The sequence below is a fragment of the Gadus morhua genome, chromosome 4 (assembly GCF_902167405.1).
Source record: "Gadus morhua chromosome 4, gadMor3.0, whole genome shotgun sequence".
NCBI classification, from domain to species: domain Eukaryota; kingdom Metazoa; phylum Chordata; class Actinopteri; order Gadiformes; family Gadidae; genus Gadus; species Gadus morhua.
The window spans coordinates 7,006,774-7,023,611 of NC_044051.1; the positions used below are offsets into that span (position 1 = coordinate 7,006,774).

The window sequence follows — 16,838 nt, forward strand, 5'->3', positions numbered from 1 at the left end:
CACATCTAATCTCTGTCCAATGTCTACAAAGGACGATCCATTCGGTGCTTAGGGGTTAAAACTTAAGAGCTTCAGTGGGGAACACATGCTCCACTTTCTCCAGATATAAATCTTTTAAACCGTTCATCACATTCCACACCAGCGGTGATCAGCGCATGACCGCCGCCGGGGCCAAGAGGACAGCTTCCCGCGAGGTGCGTGATCTCAGGGCGGGCGGTGCGTTATCCCCGGGCCGTGCTTGATCACCTTCCAGAGATCAAACCACACTGTCTGGCTGTTCTCGTTGGATATCTATCTCTCACCAGCCTCCTTCCACCCAGGTAAAAGTTCCGCTCAGGTAAAAGTTACCACCTCAGAACTAATATAACGAGTGAAACATAACAGCGCCGTGCAGACAAATCATGGCGGTTTAAAACTAAATCATAATAAACGGTAAGGAATAGACAGCTGCGTGTTTTTTAACGACATACGGTAATATGATTATCATCTCAGAGGGGCTAAGGAAAGGCTGAGAAAGGGGGGCATAATCATCACACTAGAGTACATTTAAGTTGATAAGAGGTCAAATAAGTGATATCCCATCAGGGTCAAAGTATAACAGGGACGTTAGGCTATCTGGGTGACTTTCCCCCGCTGTCACACTTTGTTTTGGTCGTTTGTCGGGCAACAGCATCCCCGCTGTGTGGAAACACACCCACACTTCCAAGCAAGACCCCGTCTCCACTTACTTTCTGTTTGGGTGCGGACCTCCCCAGACTGGGCGACCAGCAGCATGCACCAGATCCACGGCCACATTTCCACCGAGAGATTCCGTCTGCAGCCTTGCAGCCCGCGGGCATTTCCCCGATTCCGAATCAGAGAGCCTCTCTGCGGGATACGTGTCCCCGCACTGACCGCCACGTCACACTCAGGACCATACCTGTCAAGGTGTTTAAAGTCAATTTATTTCTGTTTTTTTTGTTGTCCTTTTGTTCGGTGACTATCTCATCAAAGCTGGACGACGGTTCCCCCGGCCTCTGTGTTGTGTCTGTCGGCTTCTCTCCTCCCTCCGACTCTGACAAGCCACTGCGCAGGCGCAGATTGGATCTTCGGTACGCCACACGTTCACGTGACGTGACGTGGGCGGGTCGGTCGTGTTGTTATCCGCATGCCGGCTTGCCATAAAGGCGCGTCTCTTCACCCCCCGTGCCAAGCACGGCTGTCGCCGCTCACATGAATGCTGTTCATGTCAGTCATCATTGCTTGGCTAATAAGCTGCTAAGAATCAAATGGATGCTCGTTATTTTATTGATTTATCCATGTTTTATCAGGTAATAGTAAGATACTGATCATAGATTATTAATGTGAGTTAAGTAATGGCTATTTACATACTAACAAACCATTGCTTTATAATATATTATAATGACAATAGTGTGTGTAGATCTTTTTGTGTAAAAGCAAAAAACACAAGTCATAGGCGGTTTTAGTTTTATTTAAATCAAGCATTTCATTTTCCATTCACACTCCTAACATGCCAACCTCAGACTCTCACGCGCTAGTTATAACCAACTAGCAAACAAACTAAATAAACCAACACACACTTTATAAAATGAAAGACAGCTTTGAGTTGGCTGTGTGTTTTTCACTCTGCATGAATGATAAGGTCCGAGATGGCGTCCTCCATCGTCACACTGATCCCAAAGAGACTCTTATAAGACTCTTGAGATTGCACTCTATAGAATCACTATGACGGCCTCCACGTATTTACCCCCCAAAAACAAATGGCAGCCCTGCATCAATTTGCATGAACCTTTAGTACGTTACTAGACTGACTCTTTATACGTGCGTTACTCATTGTTTAACACGGGCAAGGACTGTTCCCTTGACTGCTCCCTGTGGCGGGACAGAGGTACAGACGCTGATTGGTGGGATTAATGAGGCAGCAGAAGAAGGTGGGGGGGATGGGATGCCCCTAACTCTTCCGTAGGCTGACGTCGGCGCTGGTCAACAGGGCGGACAGCGACGTGCTCTCGGACGACTCGTCCATCTTCAGCACCAGGAAGGCCTCTCGGCTGATGCCCAACAGCTCGCGCAGACCCTGGTTCTCCAGCTGGAAGAGGGTGGAGGGAGTGAGGGTGGGAAGGAGGTAGGGCTGGGCCATTAATCGAATTGTCATCGCGATTTCTATTTTAGCGTCAAACGATCACAAAACTAATATAATCGAATTTTAGTTTTTTTGTTTTTGTTTTGTTTTATAGAAGAAGAACAGAACTGCTTTATATGTATGCACATTATTTAGATTTGAACATTTTATTTTTGGCCATTTTGTGTTACAAAGTGTTTTGCGGGGAGACATGCTAAATAAATACATCATGTTTTTCAATATTGACCAAAATAATCATGATAATGATTTGTTCCATAATCGAGCAGCCCTAAAAGGAGGTACGGCATCCGGTCAGTTAAGGCTTAGCTATGGTTCCATGTCGACACAACGCAAGGGGGTTTACAGGCCCATTAACTCCTTGCGGACCCTCCTTGCGTCCACTGCAAGGGCCTGGCGTGTGCCTCCCAAAAAATGTAAACCTTGCGTCAGGGCAACGCGGCAGCAAAGGGCTCTGATTGGTCTGCTCAGTAAAACCTGACGCAGGACCAAAACAGGTTCAAGACTGCGGGGGTGGTGAAGAAGCTAGGGGGGTTTATCACTGGGGTTGGAACCCTAATGTCAGGGTTGGAACCCTACTGCCCTAGGCCGGTCCAGAAGACTGGGGCAAGATGCCCTACCCCTACCTGCTCATGACTCGCGTCCCACAACAATTACAGTGTTGCCTTTGTTTAAAAGTGTCTGCTAAATGACTTAGTAAATAAAAGCATACGTTTAAAACTTTAAAGTAGCGTGGCGTGACTTCAGACAGATGACCCCCCACCGCGGCTTCAGGCCGTGGTCATGAGAAACGCTCATGACCGTAGCCTTATGCATGGGGGGCCGTATCCAAGGAAAGGCATTTCGTATCGTCACAGTGCCGTTGCCATAGCGTTAAAAAACAAGCACAACATGAACAGAAAACACTCCCTGAATTAGATATACAGTTTATATAAGTGGGCTGTGAATACCTTTCGCGGCTGTTAGTAGTTCAGTTATTTTTTCTTTTTCCGCGCCCATATCTCAGCGGTGGATGGTACAAAGTTTTAAATCCCTCTACAACCAACGTATCCCGAAAGAGCAGGTCTTCATTGATCATTGTTCCCATAGGGGGCGCTATTATTCAAGGTCCAGTGAAGTAAAGCTTTGGACAAAACCCTTGATAAATCAATGTAATACATGGTATTAGAGAGATGTATTGTGAGTGTATCGTACACTTTGCCTCACAAAACATCAATCAGTAGTGTCTTGGTTTAAATAAAAAGTAAAGGCCTTTCGATGTAGAAGGACAAGACACATAACATGACAATAACACAACATAACATCATCCAGTAGTATGATGGTTTGATTATAAAGTAAAGGCCTGTCACTGTAGAAGGACAAAGACATATAACATGACAATAACACAACATAACATCATCCAGTAGTATGATGGTTTGATTATAAAGTAAAAGCCTGTCACTGTAGAAGGACAAAGACATATAACATGACAATAACACAACATAACATCATCCAGTAGTATGATGGTTTGTACCTCCAGCTGTTTGATCCGCTCCTCGTCCTCACACAAGCGGCCCTCGTCCACCTCCACTGCCTTCCTCATGACGCTCGCCATCTCGTTGATCTTATCGATGTGCGCTTGCATTTCCTGCCGAGTCACGGAGACAGAGGAATGATTGCAATGCTTTGAATCCATTTCAGTGCCTGTGAGTGTGTGCACGCGTCTGTGAATGTGTGTGTGTGTGTGTGTGTGAATGCACGGCACGCGTGTGTGCATGTGAATGCGTGCATGCATGCGTGTGCGTGTGTGTGCATGCCTGCGTGCATGTGTGCGTGTGCCTGCGGTCGTGCCTGCATGTGTGTGTGCACGCGTGCCTGCACAAGTATGTGCGTGTGTGTGTGCCTGAATGCGTGTGTGCGTGCGTGCGTGCGTGCGTGCATGCATGCGTGTGCGTTATTGTGTGCCTGCGTTGCCTGCCTACGTGCGTGTGTGCGTGCGTCTCACTGTAGTGTGCTGCTCCTTCAGCTGCGTGACGATGGCCGGGTCGTCCTTCTTGCTGGCCATCAGCAGCCTGAACACCTGCTCCCTGTACTTGGTCATGATGAGCTCCAGGGCCGACTGGTGCTCCTCCAGGGACGTCCGTAGCTCTGGGAACACCGGGAGCACAGTGTGGGTTAGAGGGGACACGCGGGAGGTCCTACCATCCAGTCTCCTCCAGGGTAACCTGGAGTTCTCATCAGACCCTGGCGACACCGTTTACCGTACGTTAGGGCTGTGCAATTAATTTAATTTTGATCGAGTATTCGATTTTTGGGTCAAACGATCTCCAAACTATTATAATCGAGTTGAAACAATTTTTTTTTTTTGTATATATTTTTGACTCATTAAATGTTTTATAGAAATTTAACAGCTGGATACATATTTGTACATTATTTTCTATTTGAACATTTTGTGTATTTTTTTAAAGGGACATTTTTAAGTTCTCAGTTACAGTGTGTTTTTTTGGAGGGAAATGCTGAATAAATGCGCCATGTTTTCAAACTCAAAAACAATCGTTTGAATAATCGTGATTAGGATTTTTCCATAATTTAGCACCCCTACCTCTATTGTTGGATAAGGTAGGCCGTTCTAGCCTTCTCTGCCTCTCCTGTCTCTCATCGTAGCTAGGGGGATCCAGTTGCCAGCACAATTCCCATCTCCACAGCCTAACCAGTAAGGCATTCCCAAGACATATTCCCATGCCCCGGCCTGCTCTCCGTCCCCTCCGTAACTCCGTCCTGCTCCTACCTTGGTTCTCCTGCTGGAGGTCCCGGATCTGGCGGTTCTCCTGTTGGATGCCGAGCACCAGGCTAGAGCGGGGCCGGTGTCGGGCCACCTGGTTCAGGGCATCGATCTCCTCCTGGTACTGAAGAGACCGCCGCAGGTCAATAAGGTCAATCAAAGCTTCACATCTAACTCCCATTGCTGTTTGACTCTAGGCCTAGCCAAGACTGAAAACATCAGGACAACCAAACAAACCGCAACGACACGCAACGACATGCACATTTACATTGAGGTAATTTATTGTACGTCGCTTTTATCCAAAGCGACGTACAATAAGTACTTTTGTCAGAAGAAAGAAAAACAAGAACATGTCGCTTTCGGTACGGTAAGGATGTTCATAGAATCAACTGCCAAGCACCAAAAATCGCTAGGTTAACTCATTCCCCGTATACAACAAAGATAGCGAGGATAAGATGCTACACAATGCTAAGTACTATTTTTAAGTGCAAGAAAGTAGAACACACAATGAGTTTGTACCATTGCTGTTTGTTTCAAAGAGGCTGAGCCAGGACGATAAACATCAGGACCAAACAAACAGCAACAATGTGTTACAACATGCATATGAATAAGGTTGTTGTGATAATGAGCAAATCACAACTTTTAAGCAGTTCAAAATGTCCCTTCTTTGTAAGCAGAACTACACTCCTAAACCTAACAGTAACCCATTGAACCAGAAGGGGGTTTTCAAGCTGTCATTCAATCAATGGCACGAATAAAGAAGTGGAAATATTGTTATTCCTTTGAGGCAGCGGCTATGTAATAAAAAAAGCTAAGGTCTGTTAACCTGCCATCTAGATTTAAATAAGATAATATAACATTTGATTAATCACAACCAAAGAGCTAATAGCTTGAGTGGCTGGAGAAGGCCAGGGGCCATCCACATAAATGTCTGGAGAATGTTTGACAGTTGGGAGACATTTGTAGCCATTTTTAAGAACAGGTTTGACTGGCTTGGTTCTTGTCACTGCACATTTATGGAATAAACAGCCTCTGTCAGTTATGATCAACGTTATACTATTATCATATGTAACTACTGCATCCTAACAACCAGCTTTTATGATCTTATATTAGACCGGACCAATTCTCCCAACAGAACTTATGTCATTTGTGTGTGTCTGCTTATGCACACAATTTTTAAGTTAAAGGTGAAACATTATACCACCAGGTGTGGGTGTCAGAAGAGGCAGATTTTCAAAACGGCTTGTAACGGCTAATCACACCCACACCTGGTGTATAATATGTCACCTTTAAGAAGTTAATCGTCATTTAATCATGACTCTGAATCGATTGGCATTTGTTCGCACTGCATAAGTGACCTTTACCCTTCGACATCGAAAACAAATCATAAAATATCTAATGCTTATGGGTCAGCAATCTCCATTGACCTGATGCATGAAGGCATCTCCAAGGTTTGAGTTTGGGTTCGCTCAGGTTCAGAAACGCTGAGCTAGTCACGACTGTAGAAGTGAGTGGATGGGCGTTGTGCTTCTGAAGGGTGTAACAATGGAGGTCATCTGCTTTATCGAAGGCAACATTTGACCTCCTGAACATTTGGGTCACCTGTTTCATGGCCCCCACCCGCTTGCTGAGGGAGGAGGTCTGTTCGATCAACATCTCGGCAGCGTTGTCATGGTTCCTCAGACGCTCCACCAGCGACTTTGCGTCGGCCAGCACGTTCTCCAGGGTGCATGTCATTCCCGGGAAAACTGAATCTGTTTTGAGGAAGATTCACAAGAGGGAAAACGAAAATTTAATAGCTGTTATTTTGTCAATTATTTCAAATGGAATATGAATTGTTGTCTTCACTTTATATTGAGTCCAACAGGTGTTATCCCAAGAAACACCTTAATAAACATTTATTTTAAAGACACAAACTACCCACAATAAACCAGATATAACATAACATAATATATATATATAACATATGAATGCTTTACTGAATAGCTATGTAACAGGCAAGAAGCATATAGTTATGGATGTGTATAGTTATATATGTATAGTTGTATATGTATAGTTGTATATGTATAGTTGTATATGTACAGTTGTATATGTATAGTTGTATAAATGTAGTTATTCATGTGTAGTTATGCATGTATTGTTGTATATGTATAGTTGTAAGCGTATAGATGTATGTGTTTGATTGTATATGTTTTATTGTATATGTAAGCTATAGTTAGACATGTATATTTGTATATGTAAAGTCAGATATGCTTATTGAAGTATGTATAGTTATTTAAGTAGCTATAGTCTAAGCTAACTCAGGAGCTAGCTAAACTCTTAGCTTCACTCTCTGACATTGAGCCATTAAAAGTAGCCCAGACTATCCGTCTAGAGCTTAAGGTTGCTGGTTATGAAGCAGCTTGTTCCCTGAGGAGCTTCAGGAGCAGAATAAAGTGAAGTCTGTACCTGGAGAGCTCACAGTGCAGGAAGCCATGGAGGATTATTCAGACACTTCCTGTTGATATTCGGCGATAGTTTCCATCAAGGAGCTAATGCAACCCCTGACAGCCCTCTCTATTCGCAAGTTAAACCGCCCCGATGTCTCAGCATCAACAAAACACGCGTGAAATCGATTGCAACGCGTCCGCTTTGCTTGTTCCGGCCGGTTTACGACGTCTTGTGGTCGGTTTAAATGCAATGAAGTTGATCTCTCGCTGGGGCTCAGGCTGTCATCGCGATACCCGCTGATCTCGCGAGATCTGGCGTTCACTTTGTAAGGATAAAAAGCAACATGGCGGACCGGCTCACGCAGCTCCAGGACGCTGTAAACTCGGTACGTTAGATGTCGTATTTGTCGTGTTTCACACTATTTATTCTCATTTAACAACCGGGCAGAGGTCTAGGAGACTCCGTTGGTTTATGTAGTGAAGTACTGAGGTACATTGAGCGAATATCGTGAAGTTAAATGATGAGGACTGCGATCGAACCTCTGTCTCTCCCTCCACGTTATCAGAAGTGCATTGCATTTAGATAGTAATATTTTTTTTATCGTATTGCTATATGCATGGTTTTTACTCTAGATTACAGCTGTTCAACGCAGTGTATCATCCGCTATATTTTGATTCCACATCTTTCTCAGTGATGACTTGAACATGTAGGGTGAACTATAAAATACTACTAACGTTGCTTCCTGATTGATGAGTAATCTATGACTCTCTGTAATATGTTTTTTTTTCTACGATATAATAATATAGTAGTGTATTACCAATGGTTATAGGACAAGTATCTAACTTAGCTTCGCCAGGGGATACCTGACAGCGGTGACATCAACCCAGATGTTTAGGTGAAATCATGGTTATTCATTTTAAGTTTCGTGTCAAGAGTTTATTGTTAATGTACTTAAGATTCACTTAAGATGACCTTCGGGACAGCATGGCGTTGTGTAGGGGCTAGCCCAGGGGTGTCAAACTCATTTTCATACAGCCCATCTGATCTGAAGTGGGCCGAACTAGTAAGATAATGACAAAATAACCTACGTCAACTTTTTGTTTTTCAGTACTATATTTTATCATTCAGCCTACATAATCACGGATCACAAGGATCTATATTTTTAGCACAACACATTTATTCACAGATGGGCCAATGGAATTGAAATAAAATGCACATCGATTCACATTCATTAACAACTGGTTTATTTTTTGAAGTGAATACATTTTCACATCTAAACAAATGAACCAACTCACCACGCTAAACAAACTCAAGTGGGGGCTATGATGAAAGCTATCATACTGCCTTGAAAATGTAAATGTGCACATATAAATAAAATAAACAAACATAAAAGTTATAGCAGTGCATGAGCAGTGAGATTAGGCTCCATCAAATCAAACTGTTTTGTAGGCGCTGAGATTGATATCCTGCACAATATTCATTGTCTTTCAACATGAAACCTGAGTACCGGTAAACTTATTTTCAAAGATCTGTATTCATCAGAGTGCAAACATTTCTGAAAGAGCATCAAAAGAATTAGGCCCAGGCCTACTTGCAGATTAACTTTTTTTTTTCCTCACTGAAGTCTATTTGCTGCTGCTGGCTACTGACACTTGGCATCTTTTAGCCTTTACGGGTGCATCAATATCAGGTGTCAAATCCTGAGTAGCAGCACATTTCACAATGTCATTCAAGTGTGTGCTTGTTAACCTTGAGCGGTGCCCAGTTTCATTTAGGTTCATTACAGAGAACACCTGTTCACAAAGATATGTAGTCCCAAACATGGATAAAAACTTTGCAGCCAGTGATGTTAATTTGGGGTACCCTGGCAAGAGATATTGATAAAATGTGTCCAAGCCCACCGACGCAAATTTCTCCTTCATATTGGTATCACACTGCAAGTCAATTATCTTGAGTTGGATGTCAGCTGGCATGTCAGAAGGATTGACTGTAAATGGCGGGCGAAAAACAGCATATTCCTCCTCTAGTTCACTGGAGACCTGAAACCTCTGCTCGAACTCCTGCAGCAATCCTGTAATCTTGTCTTTGTATTGATCCATATCAGCATTACGTCCGGTCGCACGCACAGCGGTTAGTCATGGGAAATAGGCGGTGACAACGCTAGATAGCTGCGTCTCCCAGAGTGACAGGTTTAACTTGAATGAGCGAATGCTGTCGTTTTACTGAGTGACAATTTTTTTGCGGCCCTGCAACATTTTGTTAAGATTATTCAGGTGCTGCTGTGTAAAATCCACCATAAAGGCAAGATCCTCCTCTCGTAGCTCAAAGAAACGCTTGAGCACGACACCTCGGCCTAACCACCATACTTCAGTGTGGTATGATAGGCCAGCCTGAATGTCATTATCTCTGAGAAAAGTGTCAAACTGACGGTGATTCAGACCTCGCGCTCTCATGAAATGTACAGTTTTTACAACCACACTCGTAACATGATCCATTTTCAGTGTTTTGCAACACAACGCATCTTGATGCAAAATCCAGTGAAATGCCCAAAAATCTTGTTCCCCATTTGCGGTCTGTACTTTCTCTCGGAATTTTGTCGCAACGCCTGCCTTTCTCACGACCATTGATGGTGCGCTATCTGTAGCCATGCTGACGGCATCGGACCAGTCCACTCAGACCTTGTCCTTCGCTCCAACGAGAGAGCTGAATATGTCATTCGCTGTTGTAGTGTCCTTCATAGGCACCAACTCAAGGTACTCCTCTGTGATTGTCAAAGTCTCATCAACACCCTGAATAAATATGGCCAGTTGAGCAATATCTGTTACGTCAGTGCTCTCATCAATTGCAACCGAAAAAGCAATAAATTACTTGATTTTGTCGTTCATTTGGCTGCCCAAGTCTCCTGAGAGCTTTGTTACCCTATCTGCGACAGTGTTCCTTGACAGACTAATGTTGGCAAATGCAGATAGCTTTTCAGGGAACACGACTTCTGCAGCCTTCAGCTTGCATGTTTTCACGAACTCACCATCAGAAAATGGCTTGGATGCTTGCACTATCTCGTGAGCAATAAGGTAGCTGGCTTTCACTGCTGCATCACTGACCTCGCGGCTTAAAGTAAAAGTAGACTGCTGTTTCATCAGACCAGCTAACAATTTGTCTATCTTCTCTTTTCTTAATTGTCCTTTCAAATGGTGATATTTTTCTTTATGAGTCTCATAGTGGCGCCGAATATTATATTCTTTGAGCACTGAAACTTGCTGATTACATACCAAGCACACTGCTTTTGCATTCACCTCTGTGAATAAATAATTCTCAGTCCATTTTTCCCGGAAAACTCTGCTCTCTGTGTCCACACTTTTCTTATTTTTGACAAAGACATTTTGGTAATGGGGTTGTCACCCTTGAAAACTTGTAGTGAAACAAGGACAAGTCTGGATTTACTTCCTTTTTTGTATTTTGTCTGCCCCCTAGCGGCTGGAGTGAGTATTTTTGTTATTTCTTTAAAAATCATAACTCATCACAGGAATGGGCTAGAGTCTTCTTCTTTTTTTTGACATACTCAGAAATGTATGCTCTACAAGTCGCCTGATCGAATCATCTCGGCCCACGGGCTGGAAGTTTGACACCCCTGGGCTAGCCTGTATGTCTCCCAGCCTAAAGGTACTGGGTTCAGTCCCTCATGTCCACTGACCCCACTGTCACACACACGGTCACCACTCCATCCCTAAGGACCCGTATCTGAACTCACTGTCGAGCGCTTTGGATAAAGGCATCTACCAAATGAAAATATTTAAAGTAAATGGTAACCAGGCAAACGGCACCTCAACTGGGACGAGGATATAAAGTAAACCTTCTTGTGCTATTGTCATCAGCTTGCAGATCAGTTCTGCAATGCCATCGGCGTGCTGCAGCAATGTGCCCCCCCAGCCTCGTTCAGCAACATACAGACGGCCATCAACAAGGAGCAGCCAGCCAACCCCACAGAAGGTACATTAAAGGGGCGATACCATGCCACCAGGTGTGAGCGTGTTTGATAAATGTTAAATTTTATTTACGTTTATCTTGTTTTGGGAATCAGTTCTCGTCGTTCACTTTCGGGATTCGTTCTTTCTGACCGATCGTTTGCGAATCGCCCAAGGCTAAAGATGATAGATCAGCCACATTTGCTACAGTCCCCCGGGTAGGCTGGTAGATTGTTCTATCCAGCATACATCATGGTGGACACGGATTGATTGATTTATTATGATTATTTCCAACCAACATTTCTTCAGAATTTGTTCAAATAGATTTCATGTCCATATATTTTTTATGTCGACACAGTTATGTTCACCTGATGCCATTGCTTGGTGTCTATGAGACTTTCATGTCATGTATAAACTTTATGGAAACATCACAATGGGATGGGAAGTGTGGATCCGGGCATCTGAAAGCACTGCTAGAAAATATCCATACAGAAAGGTTCCTCATGTTTTGAAAGAGGTTTGAATCTCTGTGTTCCTTAGTTAGCCTTAACGTGGTGTGCTGTTCCAACCCCAGAATACGCCCAGCTGTTTGCAGCCCTGATCGCCCGGACTGCCAAAGACCTGGACGTGCTCATAGACTCTTTACCCAGTGAAGAGTCCACCGCTGCACTACAAGTAAGCCAGAAAGCATTACGATTTACCTGTCCTCACCACCAGGGGTCGCCAAATGGTTACCGGCAGCTGGTGGCGCAACCCACTAATGCCCCGACCACGTAGGCAACCCGTTTGTAGCATCTAGGTGCTTTTTCATGTTATTCCATCTCTCTTCAGCCAATTTTCCTATAGATTTTCAACGAGAGACAGGCCATAGATAAGCAAGGATGATTTGCCTCCATAATAATCTGTACTCAATGCTTGCGGTATACAGGGATGTGAGCTTTGACACCTGAATTATCTAGCGGGGTACTAACCCCTGTCACGCAGCGACACCCAGCTGCAAGGTACAGGATGCTATGGTCCCTAGTAACAACCTTAACCTCTCCGAGTTGGAGCACTAAACCCTCTCCCTGCTCATCGGTAACGTGTCTAACCTCACTGGGGTTCTCTTCAGATGAAAGGGTCGGCTAATCGTGTTAATCGTGCTAATAAACCGAGGGGGTAAAGGCAACATGGGATGTGTTCAACGGAGCATGCTGTGAAATCCCGTCTTCGGTCAGGTTTGGTCATGTTTTTAACTCTCAAATCAATCCTTCATCCGCCACCACCAGCGGTAGTCTGTGCCTCCACCTGCTTCCCCCCCACATCCATCACGCACGGGTGGAGTTAAAGCCTAATAAGGGCGTGGCGCTCTGATCTCATAAGGGCAGGCTTTTGTAAACGCTGCGGTTAAAACGGAAGGAACGCTAGCCAAGTGGGATTGAGAGACAAAGGCAGAGCCGTGGTTTTGAAATTCCCACTCTACAACGGAGACCATTATCATGAAGGCCAGTGTGTGGACGTCTTCCTAAGATCGATCTGTGTTTTTCCCTTGAAAGGAAAATAAGTGTTGCAGAATGTAGCGACGGATGTCGTTATTGCAATAAGACACTAGAATGTCCTGAGGCGTCATGTGGATTCTGGGCGTGGCTCAAGCATTATACAAAAACATTAGCCAGAGGCGCTGGGTGAACACGGCTCTGGTCCCACCCACTAGGTCAGCATGCACGGAAACTGGGGCCGATTATCATAGAAACATATTTATACGGGAAATAGATCCCCAATCTTTTTTTTCCTTGAGGAGTAAAGTCCATCTGAGATTACAAACGTCGGTACAAAATAGACCTTAACCAGCATTCTGCATTCAAGATGCACATCAAACCTTTCAAACGTACCCTGGATAAATACTCAGTGTTGGATAGTAGTAGTAGTAAGGATGAACTGTGTAAAACTGATGGTAACTTCCAGGACGTTGTCATCATCTGAACACATAAAAGGACCAAACTGTTTTATGTTGGTGCTAAAGTGTTCCAGATGCCCAGCTTGAGTGCAGTTAAAACATAATCGTTACGATAAGTAATAATCATTAGATAAGTTCAATGGTCGCTTCTCCGTGGATGCCTGTAAAGGTAAACGATTGACCCAATGGGGATGTCTAACCAACAGGTAGAGGTGCTCTGATTTGACTCCCGGCTCAAGAGATTGACAGCCACATCTCCCCTGATTTATATGATATATATTCCCGTCGCTGTATCTAAGTCGTGGCTCTTGTTTCTGGGGTTGCGCCTTCACGTGGGCAGTGGTTCAGGGCGGCGGCTCTCGGCTGGTTCCCTCTCCAGATCAACAGATAATGCCCGATATGTCATGGTGCACTCCCTTCACTGTTATCGGGTAGAACTACATTAATCTGAAGAGAAGCCAAAGGCTGGACTTTGATGTGGTTGACCGAGTGAGCCTCAACGGCCTCTGATACAAAGGTGTCTGATCCTTAAATAATCCCCTTTTGACGAGATAATAATGTACGGCAAAGAAAGCCATGCTGCTTAATGGTTTCATCTGGTCACAAGCAGGAATAAAGAAAATATTCATGACCATTTCTTGATTTAGAAGAGCCTTTAACCAAATGTAGTGATTTCCAGATGCATGTGATTAATGATCAGGTGGGGCTTAGCCATCATGCTCAGGAATGGCCTACAGGTTTGGCGGCAACCCGTGGGCATCGAACCCAGTACCTAGGCTGGGAGTCGAACACCCAAACCACTACAAGCCAGTCCCAGAGTAGTCGCTTGCTTTGCAGGGTTATTTTAGCTGAAAGACTCTAGACTCTTAACTAGTGTGTTCCCCAGACGATATCAAGATACAGGGCTGTTGTTAAAACAGAGGGGAAAGTCTTGCTCCTCCCTGACCCATTTACAACGTTGTACCCTCAGTGATAACGGGGGGCTGGTGAGGGGGTGCTTTAGCTCCCAGAACCCAGCCCCTTTCAAGCTCTGAGTCTAACCGGTTACAGCTGGTGGAGAAGGAGGGGCTGGTGGTGGTGGTGGTGAATCGTGGAGGAGGTGGTGGAAGTGAATCGTGGTTGTGGAGGAGATGGTGGTAGTGAATCATGGAGGAGGAGGAGGAGGAGGTGGTGGTGGGATGAGGAGGAGGAGGAGGAGGAGGAGGAGGAGGAGGAGGTGGTGGTGGTGGTGGTGGTGGTGGTGGTAGTGAATCTGGGAGGAGGAGGTGGGAGGAGGAGGTGGTGGTGGTAGTTAATCATGGAGGAGGAGGAGGAGGAGGAGGTGGTGGTGGTAGTGAATCATGGAGGAGGAGGAGGTGGTGGTGGTGAATCGTGGAGGAGGAGGAGGAGGTGGAGGTGGTGGTGAATCATGGAGGAGGAGGAGGTGGTGGTGGTGGTGGTGGTGGTAGTGAATCGTGGTGGTGGTGGTAGTGAATCGTGGAGTAGGAAGAGGAGGTGGTGGTGGTGGTGGTAACGCTTTCTGTGCTGCTGTTTGCTCCCCAGGCGGCCAGCCTCCGTCAGCTGGAGGAGGAGAACCACGAGGCGGCGGTGCGGCTGGAGGAGGTGGTGAACCGGGGGGACGGCCTCCTGGAGAAGATCCAGAGCGCCCTGGCCGACATCGCCCAGTCCCAGCTCCGCACACGCAACGCCGCGCCAAGCCAGCCCTCGCCCACCCAGTCCTGATCCCCGCTCCTCCACCCGTCTCCCAGCGCCGGCTGCACTCAACCCCACCCTCTCATCTCCACCCTCCCACCCTCCACCCTCCCACCTCCACCCTCTCACCTCCACCCTCCACCCTCCCACCTCCACCCTCTCACCTCCACCCTCTCACCTCCACCCTCTCACCTCCACCCTCCCACCTCCACCCTCTCACCTCCACCCTCTCGCCTCCACCCTCCCGCCTCCACCCTCCCACCTCCACCCTCTCACCTCCACCCTCTCACCTCCACCCTCTCACCTCCACCCTCCCACCTCCACCCTCTCACCTCCACCCTCCCACCTCCACCATGCCTTCCCGGACGGCCCCCAACCTCAACTTGTTTTCCACACAGGCCTCTAAAGACACTTTTCCTCTTTTTGTATATAAAATATTAACCTTAAAAGACGATTCATGTCTGTTTGCTGGGTTAAAGGAATACGTGTACGCACAACACACACACGCACACACACGTGCGCGCAGGGGCTTGTACGAATCTTGTTAGGCTTTACAAATGAACTAACAAAAGCAGGTCCCGGATGACAGATGGCTACACAATACCACCACGGGACTGCCAGGTCCCATTGTGGCTCTGATATCCTGTAGAGGGCTGGAGACTTGGAGATTGTGTAGGGTTCACAATGTGTCCCAAGCCCGGGCAGGGACACGGATAAATCATTTGTATGGCTGTTTTTAATCTTGGGCACGATCAGTTTCTCGCCAGTCTGACACGATGTTCGGAATAACAAACTTTCCAAGGCCACCTCTGGCCTCCTCAGTTAAAGTTTGAGTTTCTTTCACTTTGTATGAATGTGTCGACTGTCCGGTCGGGAGAGTTGTTGTTTTTTTTCTGCCTCAAACTTGTACCACCCTCCCGCCCGACTTCCTGTTAACGCGGAGAGGAATATTTAGCAGCAGCTCGGAGGTGGCGGCTGTGGGATTCTCCCGTTGGCGTTTCAGGGACTGGTGCGCAGAGTTCCAGTTAACACCCTCCTTCCTGCAGTGAGGTTAGGGTTCGGGCGTCGGCAGAGACGCCTCACACTTCCTCCTGCCCGTTTGTGAGAGATGACGCTGAGGGGGAACATAACCGGGGGGGAGAAAACATCCCGTAAAGGAAGTCAAATCTCTGAAAACCGAAATGGGCCAGAAAGAAAAAGACGCGAGTCCTGCAAACGGCTAATCATGAGGTTTAGCTGCGTTATTATGACACGGGCATGAAGGAGGATGATGTGTTGTATATAAAACACTTCATCGCCTTCCTTATCTAGAAAACTCTTTCTGCAGGTGTGATCGGACTACAGGTGAGTTCCAGGTGTCCCCATTGGTTGAAACCTGATCTAACCAGAACTCTCGTTTTGAATGTGTAAATAGATACACCCTTTTTGTATGCTTTTCATGTGAAGATGTATTTGTGCTGGTTTCATTTAATTATGTCTTTGTGTGTGTGTGAGAACTGGTTTGAAGAGTTGACACACAATGTTGCACAACTGCCTTAAAACCTGCATACAACGTTTTTCAAATAAAGTCAAAGTATTTGAATTGGATTCGGCATTTGCCAAAATGATTCCGTCGGTGTGACACATTAACTGATATTTGCTTTATATTTGGATGGGTTGTATTTTTGCATCATAATTAGTGAAAGTGTATAGGATTTGCACTTTGTTTTAGAAAAATCTTTTCTTTCTCTAAAGAAAACCACATTGATGACCGTGTAGTCCAAAGTCATTAATGAGAACCTCCAGTTATTTTTGTTGCAGCCACGACTCCCAAGCCAGGGGCCTGAAAGCTCAGTCTAAATATAGCAGCTGTGTCACACTCGGCGGGCCCTACTGTTGTGACTAATATAAAAACGCTCCTGTCTGGCCGCCACGCCC

The 16,838-nt window shown here is 45.7% G+C and overlaps 3 protein-coding genes across 4 annotated transcripts in view; 1 reads left to right on the top strand and 2 right to left on the bottom strand.

The window, feature by feature from the left end:
* Positions 1-1,065, bottom strand: part of tm7sf3 (transmembrane 7 superfamily member 3) — a 17,796-nt gene extending 16,731 nt beyond the window's left edge. Inside the window, exon 1 of one of the 2 annotated variants that reach the window (XM_030353813.1) lies at positions 729-1,065. In XM_030353813.1, coding sequence (XP_030209673.1) covers positions 729-795 — 67 coding nt within the window. In that variant the 5' untranslated portion in view covers positions 796-1,065. The remainder of the gene's footprint in view (positions 1-728) is intronic. The other variant, XM_030353814.1, reaches the window with a different exon arrangement.
* A 390-nt stretch (positions 1,066-1,455) lies between these two features.
* Positions 1,456-7,619, bottom strand: fgfr1op2 (FGFR1 oncogene partner 2). The gene is made up of 6 exons (XM_030353818.1): positions 7,350-7,619; positions 6,504-6,655; positions 4,908-5,025; positions 4,125-4,267; positions 3,654-3,767; positions 1,456-2,089 (listed from the first exon to the last, which is right to left on the bottom strand). Exons 1-6 carry the CDS (start codon positions 7,375-7,377, stop codon positions 1,952-1,954), a joined length of 693 nt encoding a protein of 230 aa, XP_030209678.1. The 5' UTR covers positions 7,378-7,619; the 3' UTR covers positions 1,456-1,951.
* Positions 7,616-15,062, top strand: med21 (mediator complex subunit 21). Its single transcript, XM_030353819.1, has 4 exons — positions 7,616-7,716; positions 11,204-11,318; positions 11,868-11,968; positions 14,772-15,062. The coding sequence occupies exons 1-4, from the start codon at positions 7,675-7,677 to the stop codon at positions 14,949-14,951; spliced, it is 438 nt and encodes a 145-aa protein (XP_030209679.1). The 5' UTR covers positions 7,616-7,674; the 3' UTR covers positions 14,952-15,062.
* The last annotated feature ends 1,776 nt before the right edge of the window (positions 15,063-16,838 follow it).

Excerpts from the sequence above, each read along its gene's own strand:
- med21 (XM_030353819.1), top strand. The coding sequence starts at position 7,675 with ATGGCGGACCGGCTCACGCAGCTCCAGGACGCTGTAAACTCG. Across the intron at positions 11,319-11,867 it reads GCCAGCCAACCCCACAGAAG|AATACGCCCAGCTGTTTGCA; the intron begins GTACATTAAAGG and ends TTCCAACCCCAG. Across the intron at positions 11,969-14,771 it reads AGTCCACCGCTGCACTACAA|GCGGCCAGCCTCCGTCAGCT; the intron begins GTAAGCCAGAAA and ends TTTGCTCCCCAG.
- fgfr1op2 (XM_030353818.1), bottom strand. The coding sequence starts at position 7,377 with ATGGCTTCCTGCACTGTGAGCTCTCCAG. Across the intron at positions 6,656-7,349 it reads CTGCACTGTGAGCTCTCCAG|ATTCAGTTTTCCCGGGAATG; the intron begins GTACAGACTTCA and ends TCCTCAAAACAG. Across the intron at positions 2,090-3,653 it reads AGCGGATCAAACAGCTGGAG|CTGGAGAACCAGGGTCTGCG; the intron begins GTACAAACCATC and ends ACCCTCTTCCAG.